The 12,152-nt window shown below is 37.0% G+C and overlaps 1 protein-coding gene across 1 annotated transcript; it reads right to left on the reverse strand.

Moving 5' to 3' along the window:
- Nucleotides 1-2,305: 2,305 nt before the first annotated feature.
- On the reverse strand, nucleotides 2,306-8,705 carry LOC123873464. The gene is made up of 3 exons (XM_045918309.1): nucleotides 6,965-8,705; nucleotides 3,220-3,224; nucleotides 2,306-2,401 (listed from the first exon to the last, which is right to left on the reverse strand). The coding sequence occupies exons 1-3, from the start codon at nucleotides 8,061-8,063 to the stop codon at nucleotides 2,306-2,308; spliced, it is 1,200 nt and encodes a 399-aa protein (XP_045774265.1). The 5' UTR covers nucleotides 8,064-8,705.
- Between the last annotated feature and the right edge of the window lie 3,447 nt (nucleotides 8,706-12,152).

Genomic DNA, 12,152 nt, shown 5'->3' on the forward strand with positions numbered 1-12,152 from the left:
ACGCACGTGTAGCCGCAAACAAAGGCAATTCTTTAATACAATTTTAATATAACCCACCACCCCTAGATTCCCAGGACAAATCCACCCACTCCTATCCAAAAAAAAAAACCTAAAGCAACGCTACTCGTTCAGAAAACATCCTATTAAGTAATTTTTTCTGCCAAAATCTAATGTCGAGGGTTGCATCCCATATGTGCCTGTGGGACCACGTAAATCCACCAAATATTTAATAAAAATAGACCCTAAAACTTCTATGTTGAAGAATCAAAATTGTATGATCATCATTGATTTATATGGATTTATCGTGCCCTGGCCAGCAGCTGGGTCCAAATGCACCATGCGATCCCGAATTCCCAACCATCCCAACCCTCCAAATGCAATATTGCGTTGTAATAATAAATTTTCAAAGACAAGGTATTCTTAGGGGCGATAAGTAAGGGTTGGGTATTATCGGGACATTTCAGCCGAATCTAATGTCTTTCTAATTGCAACGGTTTCTTTTGGTTCGGTGGGCTGATCTCGAGCATGTTTGACACGCTCGAATTATTGCGATTTGCCTTTTAGGGTTCCGTATTGATGTTCAACTAATCTTTGTAAAGTTTTTAAAACTTTGTTGGGAACATGAGTTATAGTTGTTTGACTATAATATGGTTCTAGAATATTTGCAAGTGTTCAATTGATAAACGCGTATAGATTCCCTTTTCTTAACATACACTACAGACAGACAGACATTACGATACAAGGTGATCCAATAAGGGTTTCATTTTTCTCTGGAGATACGGGACCCTAAAAATGCAGAAGAAACTATTGTATCAAGTAATTCATTTGAAACTTTTAACTAACAAACCCTAATAAGGCAACATAACAGACCCTAATAAGGCAATATCTCACATTAATCACAATGCGAAACCACGCGAAAGGCTCAGCAAGTACAAAACCCATTCGTGATGTTATGTCAAAGTTCACGCCGTTCCAAACGAGAATTGTTTAACTAAGCATTCACAGAAACGCTCGCATCCAACCGCTTAAAATTCTTACGTTTGCCGCAAAGACTCGATTCAGCGACCATTCAGCATTTACTGACCACCATAACCTGACCTTCACCCCTCCTCTCATATAAGAATATCCTGGTTTACAGAAGGGCAATATGTCGAGATGTTGGAGGTCGTTGTAAGGTGGTAGTTTGACAATAGAGGTGTAAAAGGGGTTTTAAGTAAACACTCTTTTGTCGAGCGGGCTCATGGCGTGAAGACGCGTTGTACAAATAGATTATGGCATTGTCGCCTGGCGTTGACAGCGCACTACGAGTGTCTTTAGGTGGATTCCGATTGCTGCTTTTGCTCGTACTGACACAGATTTAAATGAATCCTTGAAAGTAGAATTTGTGAGTCTGTATATTGCTAAGCTACATATTATATTTCTCATACTTACTCATTTTTACAGATTATGGCATTGTCGCCTGGCATTGACAGCGCACTACGAGTGTCTTTAGGTGGATTCCGGTTGCTGCTTTTGCTCGTACTGACACAGATTTAAATGAATCCTTGAATATAGGACTTGTGAGTCTGTATATTACTAAGCTACATATGTTTCTCATACTTATTTATAGATTATGGCATTGTCGCCTGGCGTTGACAGCGCACGAAGTGTGTCTTAGGTGGATTCCGGTTGCTGCTTTTGCTCGTACTGAGACAGATTTAAATGAATCCTTGAATGTAGAACTTGTAAATCTGTATATTGCCAAGCCACTTAGGTTCTCATATAGCCAGATTAAATACATACTTATATTATATTGGCACTGACGTTTTAGCTCAGTCTTAAGTATGAGCAAGGTCAAAGTACGGTCTATAGATCTCAGCCTAAGGATGGGGGAGAGGGATGAATGACTAAGCCAAGTTACACAACATACATAATACGTATAACAGCATCAGGTTGAAAACAAAAAGAAAATTAAAGCATTCTAAGTACAGTATAAGTATTCCAGCCAGAGCATTAAGGGAAAACATGTTTTTATTCCAGCACACCCCGGATTCGGATCGGAGTACCATTAATGCCGCTTTCACACACAAAAGGTGACTATCATACACTCTACGACATCACAAAACAATCCGCATACGGTATTAGTGCACGTGCCCTCTCTACTGGACCGTCTTTCAGAAAAAAATCGAGTAAGTAATATGGATGATGAATATGTCAAAAATAATTTCTTAATTATTAAATAGAGTATCTTCCAAAATTTGTGAAATCCACATTCGATTAGTTTTAAGAGATCCCTAATGTTAGATGCTATAAGTGTTTCCGTGATCTAGTCATCAGGCGACGCGTAGTAGCGCCGCTGGATTTTAATGGGTATTCCGATCGCCTCTCGGCCGGCGAGTCCCACATACCCTCCCTCAGCTGGCTTCAGGGGGGGATGCATAAATGCATTCCCCAGCGTTAAAAAAGTATTAGATTAGATTCCCTGGCTCTATTTTTAATGGACCCTGGTTATTTTTAAAGAAAGAAAACACTTTGCCGATCAAATTCCCGTCACGATACAATGGAAACGTATCCACCTCACAATGGTTCACCCTCCACCCCAATGTCGCTAATGCCATGTCGTGCTTATACTCGTATGTGAGCAAATTAAAACTTTCGAGAAGGGGACTTTTGCTCAAAATATGGCTCGCGAATTTCCACCGAGCGTGAGTTCGGCAGTCGCGAAACGTGTTTCTTTTTTCCTTTTCAGATAAGTATTTGTGAGAGGTTTGTGATTAACTGGCGAACCTAGTGTTTTTGGATTATTTTCATAAGTGAAAACTCCTTTTTCATCTCACTAGCTCGGAAAGGCTTTTTTGTCGTTCGAAATTTGCGTAGAAAAGTCATTCGAAATTCGAATTTGCCGTATCCTAGCTAGTAGTGCGTAATATTAGTAACGAGGAAGCAAATCGCTTCGTACGAGTCGATTATGTAGGAGTGCAGACCTTGGCGATGCCTTGCGATAGAAAAAGGTGAAGGGGAACTAGGGGAACTCGAATAGTTCCTGAGGACACAGCATTGGATGCAACTGAGGTCTAAGACGACCCGACATTGGACCATCATACGGGCATATCTAAGCACCTGTCTTTATCATAACGTCACCTTTTCCCCCTGTCTTCTGCAGAGTGAGTAATATATTTGTGTTCACTCTCTCACGTTATAGAAAAAAATTGTGTAAGAAAAAAAAAGTGACCCACATACCTGCCCTGAACAACGCCCCACATTTAAATGGGCTAAATCAATTAAATCAGTATACATCACTACAAAATTTATACCCACAGGTCACCATGATTAGCTGTAATGAAATCGATATGGGGCCATTAATCATTAACTTAATTCAAAATTCAAAATTCAAAATTCAAAATGTTTTTATTCAATTAGACTTTTACAAGTTCTTTCGAATCGTCAAAAGCATCTACCACTGGTTCGGAATGCCTTTCCTACCGAGAAGAACCAGCAAGAAACTCGGCGGTTGCTCTTTTCAAAGATTTGATATACAATATTATGCCATGTATAAAAGCAATTGAAGTCCTGCGCATTGCTGGAGCGAATCGAAGTTCAAATCCACGCTTTTTTATCATTTACATAATCTTCGATAGTATAATATGCTTTTCTCAGGAGCATATTTTTAATAGATTTTTTGAACCTGTGTAAAGGCAAGTCCAAAATTGACTGAGGAATTTTGTTATAGAAGATTATACCCATTCCCACAAATGACTTTTGGACCTTCCTGAGACGGAGCGTAGGAGTCGCAAGCCTGTTACGGTGTCTAGTCAGCCTGTTGTGTAGATCGCCAACCCTCTTGTAACTAAGAATATTTTGTCTTACAAAAATTATGTTGTTGTAAATATATTGAGAGGCTACGGTAAGGATACCTATTTCCTTAAATTTTTCTCGAAGTGAATCGCGTGGTTTTAAGTTATAAATTGCGCGTATTGCCCTTTTCTGTAATACAAAAATTCTCCCAATATCTGCCGCTCTACCCCATATTAAGATTCCATAAGACATAATACTATGAAAATAAGCAAAATATACTATCTTTGCGGTCTCCACGTCAGTTAATTGTCGAATCTTTCTAACCGCGTAAGCAGCAGAGCTTAGTTTGCCAGCAAGAGTTGATATATGGGTGCCCCATTGCAGCTTCGCATCTAAGGTTATCCCCAAAAATGTAGTAGTCTCTTCTATTTTCAAAATATCATTATTTATCATTAAATTAATGTTACTTGTGTTCTTGGTATTGGGCAGTGCGAATTCAATACACTTAGTTTTTTTTGCATTTAAAAGTAGATTATTTACAGTAAACCAGTGAGTTACCTGAGATATGGCACCATTTATATCGTCAAAATTTTCCTTATTTCTATCGACTTTAAAAATCAAAGACGTATCGTCAGCAAATAGTACGATATCGCAAATATTTTGGACTACATATGGTAAATCGTTTATGTATACTAAGAACATGAAAGGACCTAGAATAGAGCCTTGAGGAACACCCATTAGTGAGGCTGATCCGGATGACTTCACATCATTCACACATACTGTTTGAATACGATCACTAAGATAGGACGCAATGAGACCAAGCGCAGTGTCTTTGATTCCATAGTGGCTCAATTTAACTAAAAGAGTCTCGTGCTCAACGCAATCAAATGCCTTGGATAAATCACAGAAAATACCAATGGCATTCTGTGACCCCTCCCACGCATTGAATATATGCTTTAACAGCATTGCGGCCGCGTCGGTTGTTGATCGACCTTTAGTGAAGCCATACTGTTCAGAATGGAGTAGCTTATTTAAATTGAAATGCTGAAGCAGTTGGTTGAGCATGATTTTCTCAAATATCTTGCTCAGTGTTGGCAAAATTGAAATTGGCCTGTAATTGTTTGGGTCACTTTTGCTACCCGATTTAAAAAGAGGTATCAATTTACTACATTTCATGAGATCTGGAAAAGCGCCTGTATCCACCGACTCATTAAAAATTAAGGCTAGATATGGCGCAATAATATCAATAATATTGTTAATTATTTTTACTGATATTCCCCACAGATCTCCGGTTTTTTTGCTTTGTAAAGATTTGAACACTTTAACAATGTCATATGGAGTAACGTATTCAAACCTAAACAACACACCGCATTCAGTGACATTGGCCCTGAGAAGATCATAGGCTTCTGTTGGTGAAGAGCTAAGGGAACTAGTAGTGATGACTGGAATGTTCTGGAAAAAATTCTCAAATGTATTTGCAATTTCAATATTGGAGTCAATAATACGGTTATTAATTTTTAGCTCCAATTTATTGTTATGCACTTTTTGTTTCCCAGTTTCATCCGTGATGATATCCCAAGCTGCTTTAATTTTATTATCAGAATTAATAATTTTTTGCTTTATACAGAGTGACTTTGCTTGTATGCAAACCTTTTTGAATAATTTTGAATAATTTTTTACATATTCAACAAATGTGGGAGTGTAGTTATATTGTTTTTCTGCATACAAGTCGAACAACTTATTTCTACTTTTATAGATGCCAACAGTAGCCCAGTCACTAAATTTAAGATTTTTAAACAGTTTTTTTTCTACAATTTTAAAGGTAGAATTAAACTGAGAGTTTATGAGATCAAAAAAAGCATTATAGTGTTCATCCGGACCACCCTGAGTAAAGTCAAGTTTAGGTAAAGCAGTTAAAACCTTTAGTTTGAACTGCTTTACCTTTTTAGTGGTTACTGGCCTATACTTTATTAACTTTGTTATGTCTTGATTATCACTGGGAACAGATATTATTTGTCCACAGTGATCGGATCTTAGATTCGTCATGATCGATTTTGCGACAATCTTACAGTCACAGAAAATGTTATCTATACAAGTGGCTGAATTTGCAGTTATCCGTGTTGGTTCATTGAAAATTTTCTGTAAATTAAAGCTTTTAAATAAATTGAGTAATCTGTCAGTAAAAGAAGTGTGAAGCAAAATATCAATATTGAAGTCTCCACAAACTAATATCTTTTTTGATGATCTACATATCCGCCTCAAGGCCTCTTCCATAACGTCCTCAAACAGAACAAAGTCACCTGAGGGGGGTCGGTACACGCAGACGACAATATAGCGCTCCAGCTCAACACAGGACAGCTCAATAGTGCGTTCCAATGAAAGATTAACAATGTCTTTCCGTTCTTTATAATTGATATTGTTGCGGGTTGATATTAAAGACCCTCCGCGTATAGCTTTCTTTCTAGAGAACGCACTTGACAATTGATAATGTTTTAAATTTACTATTAATTGATAACTATTGAGCCAATGCTCAGTGAGGCATAAGATGTCAATATCAAATTTTTTAATAAATAGTTCTATCTCATGTTCTTTGCCAGATAAGCCCTGAATATTTTGGTGTACAAGATTGATTTTACATAGCTTATCTGTTGTCGCACTACTTAGTTTAAAATCTTATTACTGTTTACAGTAGTGTCCCTGCAACTATTTGTATCCAAACTATTATAATAGTTTGTATCCAACGTAAAAAAACTGGAATTAGTAGTATTACTAATTAGGTCTATATTATTAGTACAACATGTACCGTTTTCAAAAGAACTCATGCTAAAAATAGCTGTGTCTTGTATATTACAAGCTACCAAGGTAGCTATTTGTTTCTTATAACTAAGGGGCAAGTACATTGTATCCTTTGTCAGTGAAAATTTTTTTATAAAATTATTCGTGTCTATTATGTGAATATAATCCCTATGGCCAAAACTTAAATTATTAATAAGCATGTTGAGTTTATAGACATACCTATTTTGTGCTGGGGTTAAAGTGCAAGAGTAAGGAAAAGTGCACAATATGAATTTACAACCCGTATTTTCTTGTAGGTCCAATAGGTATGCAAAACTTCTCAAAATTTGTTTTTTTGTTATTTGCATGCTGTCACCTATCAACAAGACAACTGTACTATATTTATCTAAACAGCAGCCTTTTACATTTTCAATTATATATTCATATGGTGCCCCTGGGTTACATATGTTGATCACTGTTTGATGTAATTTATTACTTATTAAATGACCAAAGTCTTTTCCCAATCCATCTGAAACAACAAATGTTTTCCGCTGAGGGCAATGTAACGAGGAACCATTGTTTTCACAGCCTTTTTGTTGTCCTATACACTGACTGTCCACTGGCATTTCGTCCGGAACCTTATTTGAGCACTCACATCTATGAATCAGGGAGTCAAGACGATCTATATTATAATTACTTAAGGCTAACAGCTCATCAGCGGCCAGTATATGCTCACCGACCTGTTTCTGTGACAGCTCGTACTGGGAAGTAACTGTTTTCAAGGAGTTTTCCAGTTTTAGAATCTCCTCATTAAGACTCCGAACGTCAGTTTCATATTGAACTCTCATCTCTTGCAGTGAGGAACAATATGTATTGAGCTTATTTAATAAATCTGAACGTTCTTTTCTAAGCCTAATGTTTTTATTACATAATTTCTGAAATTTTATTAATTTTTTCGTTTTTTTAATTAATTTACCAATTTTAATGTATTTTTTAATTTTTTTGTGACTATTTAAATGGATAGTTTCTGAAGGTGGCTTATTATTAGCAGCACAAGGGCTGTCACAGGTCAGGTCAATTGTTAACACTGGTGCTGTTGAGGATGAAGCAAGCAGCTCATCATACAAGTTATTTGTTTTTTGTGTTTCATAACTTGCTATTTGTGACTGAAGGTCACAAATTAACTGTTGAGATTGGCTTAATTCATCCTCTAACATAGATATCTTTCCCAAAGCCTCTTCATAAGTTTGTATGCACTGATTGAACGACCCTACTGCCAACTGAAGTTGGTCGCGCTCCTCTGATAACAGAGTATGAGCGTTGTGCAGGTTTGCAAGTTCAGACTTTAACTGTGAGTTCCTAGCAATAATGATTCTCATCTCAGCTTCACTTTCATCTTGTTCCTTCAGTAATTGGGTATTTAATTGTTTCAGTGATTTTATTTCGTGTAAAGCATTTTTCAGTTTCTGTTGTTCTTCAAGAGCGGCAGCTTTTCTAGTGAACATAGGAGCCATCTTGTACTATATACCTGAAACACACCAATAGATATATGTAAGTGAAGGAAATGGAAAGTGTTAGGAGTCTAGCAGAGAGAGGATGAGAGACAGCGAGATAATAAAAGTAATCTAATGAGATAAGTTAATAGACTAGGAAGAAAAGTTAAAATTAGTTTCCTGGTATGTTGACTAGGTTTATTACCTATATCATAAAATAAACTAAACAAGTAATAAGTAGGTACTTGATGCAAACACAAATAAAGAGGCCATAGGAAAATTTAGTCAGACTTACACTATGCCTAATAACTATTTATACCTAACTCAGGTGGACTATGTCGTACTGTAATCATTATGTGTACAGTGGAATGTTAGTTTTGTCTGAGGCAGTAGGTACAGACTGTACAGATCATTCTTCAACTTCACTTCCACTGTAAGTCAAGCAAAGTGAGAACAAGTTTTGCCTAAGTGTGTGGAGGGACGTGTCTCGAGATTCTCGAGTATGTACGAATACCTATCGTGTAGGGAGTGTTGGATTACTGAATAAGTTGTATAAAATAATAACAGATACTCCCCCGGTAAAAGTCCGTTATAGGTTATTGAATCACGTCACACCGCTCACAAGTCCGTCTCACTGGTGCTGGTTGGCAGTAGATCGGTATTGAAATTGAAATTATGATTTATCACAAAATACACTTTGATTACAGTTGTTTTACAATAATTGTAGTCTTATTTAAATGTAAATTTACTTAAAATTGTAATTAAAATTAAACAGCTGATTTTCAGACATGTCAGCTTCCAAATTGACCTAAATAGCCGCGACCGACAATATATCACTGGCCCTGATGATTACAGAGCATAATAACTTAATAAGCTTAACTTAGTGACAACAATCAGCGAAATAAATGACGATAACTAAACAGATTGTCACTTAACCACACTAAGAACTTAACTTAGAAACAGAAGGTAATCACTTAACATCAGGCGAACCGCCTGCTCGTTTGCTCGCTATTTTTATTTATTTTTTAAATTGTCTAGTATAATAATCTCCTTTTCCTTTTAATTGGTGACTATTTTGGTCTTGCAGGGTCTTACATTACCTACTGCCAGTTACTTCTTTCTATTCAATATAATTCAATGCACAACTTTTTACTAATAAGTTCACTAATTTTGCCTTAAACAAAGGGACCTCATTCGTAGTATTAATCTCTTTAGGTAAATGATTTTATTATGAAGCCTGTAAGAAGAGGCAGGCTTTAGTGGTAAAGTAGGTCAAGGTTACTTAGACTTCCGGTACCAAGACGCTGAGAAACTCAGTCAAGATTAGACTATTATTTTAAACTAAATGATACCTGCGACTTCGTCCACATGGATTTCGGTTTTTAAAAATCCGGTGGGGAGTCTGATTTTCCGGGACCAAAAGTTGCATTATAATATGTATGTCCTCTACAAAATTTTGTAAAGGCCGTGAAAAACTAGCAGACGTACCAGACAGACAGACACTTTCGCATATCACAGACTGAATCCTCGGTTGCCAAAACATCACATAAAATTCTTTGAAGGCCTTAAACTGGGATGATACCTGTGTCCTATGTATATTTAATTAAAATAGTACGGCAAATTACGTCGAATGTTTATGACGTCATATCTGTGTAGGTTTGGTGTCATACAAGCTCCCATATAAAACGAGCGATTGATAAAAAGTCACTTGTTGTCATCATCCCCATTGAAAATTTATAACACCCCCGACGATCCAAAGTATCTGAGTTTTCCAAAACATCATTTTCAAATAAATAATTATGTATTTAGGCAACGTCCATCTTGACAGCTTGACATTTGTCAATTGACATAATATTATGAACCTAACGGTTATCTACCCTTCTTTTCTACAAAAAAACTACAAAAGAGCTGATAACTCTTAAACGGCTGAACCAATTTTTTTAGATTATAGCTAAGAACACTCTCGATCAAGCCACCTTTCAAACAAAAAAAAACTAAATTAAAATCGGTTCATTCGTTTAGGCGCTACGATGCCACAGACAGATACACAGATACACAGACACACAGATACACACGTCAAACTTATAACACCTCTCTTTTTGGGTCGGGGGTTAAAAATAAAAGTGAAGCAATGTAGCACATCTTACGAGAAATGGTCGTTTTAATCATAATAGCGCTGAACGTGCGCTGAACCGAGTCTCCTTGACCGACGATCGCCGAGACCGAGTGGCACTCGTCATATCGAGCCACGATTAAGCTATGAGTAATCAAGTATCAAGGGTCGAGACCCGAGATAGCTATCTAGGTAAGCATCAGGGGATCTAAATCTCAATATTAATACGTATATCAATATATCACTGCATGGCCTGTATGGCCTTTTTCAAATGTGAAAGTTTTTATTTTTAGTTCGTTTTGTACAGGGCAATTGTGTTTTTTTTATTAGTTATGACTTTATAGTAACGTTAATTAGTGTGACATTTATGTGATATATTCCTTTTTTTTATTTATAGATAGCGCTTGGCTCCAATCAGACCTGTTAGCAATTGATGATACAGCCTAAGATGGAGCGCGCTTGCCTAGAAGATACCTATTCAGTCTTGGCTTGATGGTACCCATATCAAAAGTGGAGGCGAAAACTGACGCAGGAAGGTCGTTCCATATCCTAGCGGTTCGGATTAGAAACGAGGAAGCGAATCGCTTCGTTTGTGTCCGAGGAATTTCAGCTACGTACGGATATAGACCTTGACGATGCGTTTCGGCACCATGGTAGGTATGTGAAGGAGGAATCAGTGCAAAAAGCTCTAAAAAGGTCCATGTCGAGCTCAAACGATGCCGCATCTAAGCTACAGGCCATAGTGCCAAATTAGTTACCAAATTGTGTCTAATTTTGAGGCACATACCTATAGGTACATGGCATGCCTCTGCTCTATGCTGACTGGTAGCAGTTACGTCACTTGATAGTACTGTTATGAAAGCGAGGTGGTGATTGTTTGTTTGAAATGCCGTGGTCGGTTTAAATACCACCTACTAGGTAATACGAGTACTTGGGACTTGTTTTGATTTCGCGATTACCGATTACAGTAGGTTTCAACTTGCAATTGCATTTTGCTCACTAAAATTACTTAACAATTTGTTTCCTTCTGGGTTTCAATCAGCATTATTTGATAGAATCTGTCTTACAGTAACCAGTGGTAGAAGACGTGACTCTGTATTGTAAAATACCCGTTTAACTGTACCTCCCAAGATACAGAAGTTCTTGCAGCTGACTAAATCCCTACTGTAATAAGAGTACAATAGAATAGATCTCCCAAAAGTTTGCAGAGCCATCATTCGAATCATGCCTAAATTGGATATTGTTAGTAGAAAGGGGATCCATACATCAAAATATAAAATACTAGATGATGCCCACGTGGATTTAGGTTTTTATAAGTCCTGTGGGAACTCTTTGCTTTTCCGGGATAAAAAGTTGCCTATGCCAATTTCCGGGGCGCAGGCTACCTGTTCGCCATTCATGTACTTAAATCGGTTAAACTTGTAGGCCTTTGAGGACCTGGAAAATATAAGGGTTCCTACATGCATTGATTTTCCGGGATAAAAGTTGCCTATTTTTGTCTCTGGGATGTGAGCTAACTCTAACAAAACAAAATGGTACCAAACACTGTGGTTAAATCACCTGTTATATTTTGTTTAACAATAAAGCAGGATTTTTCTTCTACGTAATTTCCATGAAATACCTTTAGATTTGGCCCTAGCTTTAGGCTATATCATCACAAACTATGTCAGATGACTTGTGGGCAAAATCTGACGCTTTCTAGATATTCTTAAACCATGAAAGCTGGCGTGGAAGGCCGAACCGACGATAATGTGATGAATTAAATTTTTACAGTTAAGTGGCCCAAATAGTCACAGAATAGGAAATTGGGGGGAATGCCTTTGTGGGATAGTAATGGTTTGGATTAAATTGCAAACCATAGATTTATTATATTAAAATACTTGTTATCAGGGTTATTAGTAATAAATTACCTATAAAAAATTATAGGTCTTTTTCAACATGTTGTTTATGTAAAAGAATCTGTTATGTGTTTAGTTAGTTAAGTTTAATATAGGTAG

This window comes from Maniola jurtina, chromosome 16 (assembly GCF_905333055.1).
Source record: "Maniola jurtina chromosome 16, ilManJurt1.1, whole genome shotgun sequence".
Taxonomy (NCBI): Eukaryota; Metazoa; Arthropoda; class Insecta; order Lepidoptera; family Nymphalidae; genus Maniola; species Maniola jurtina.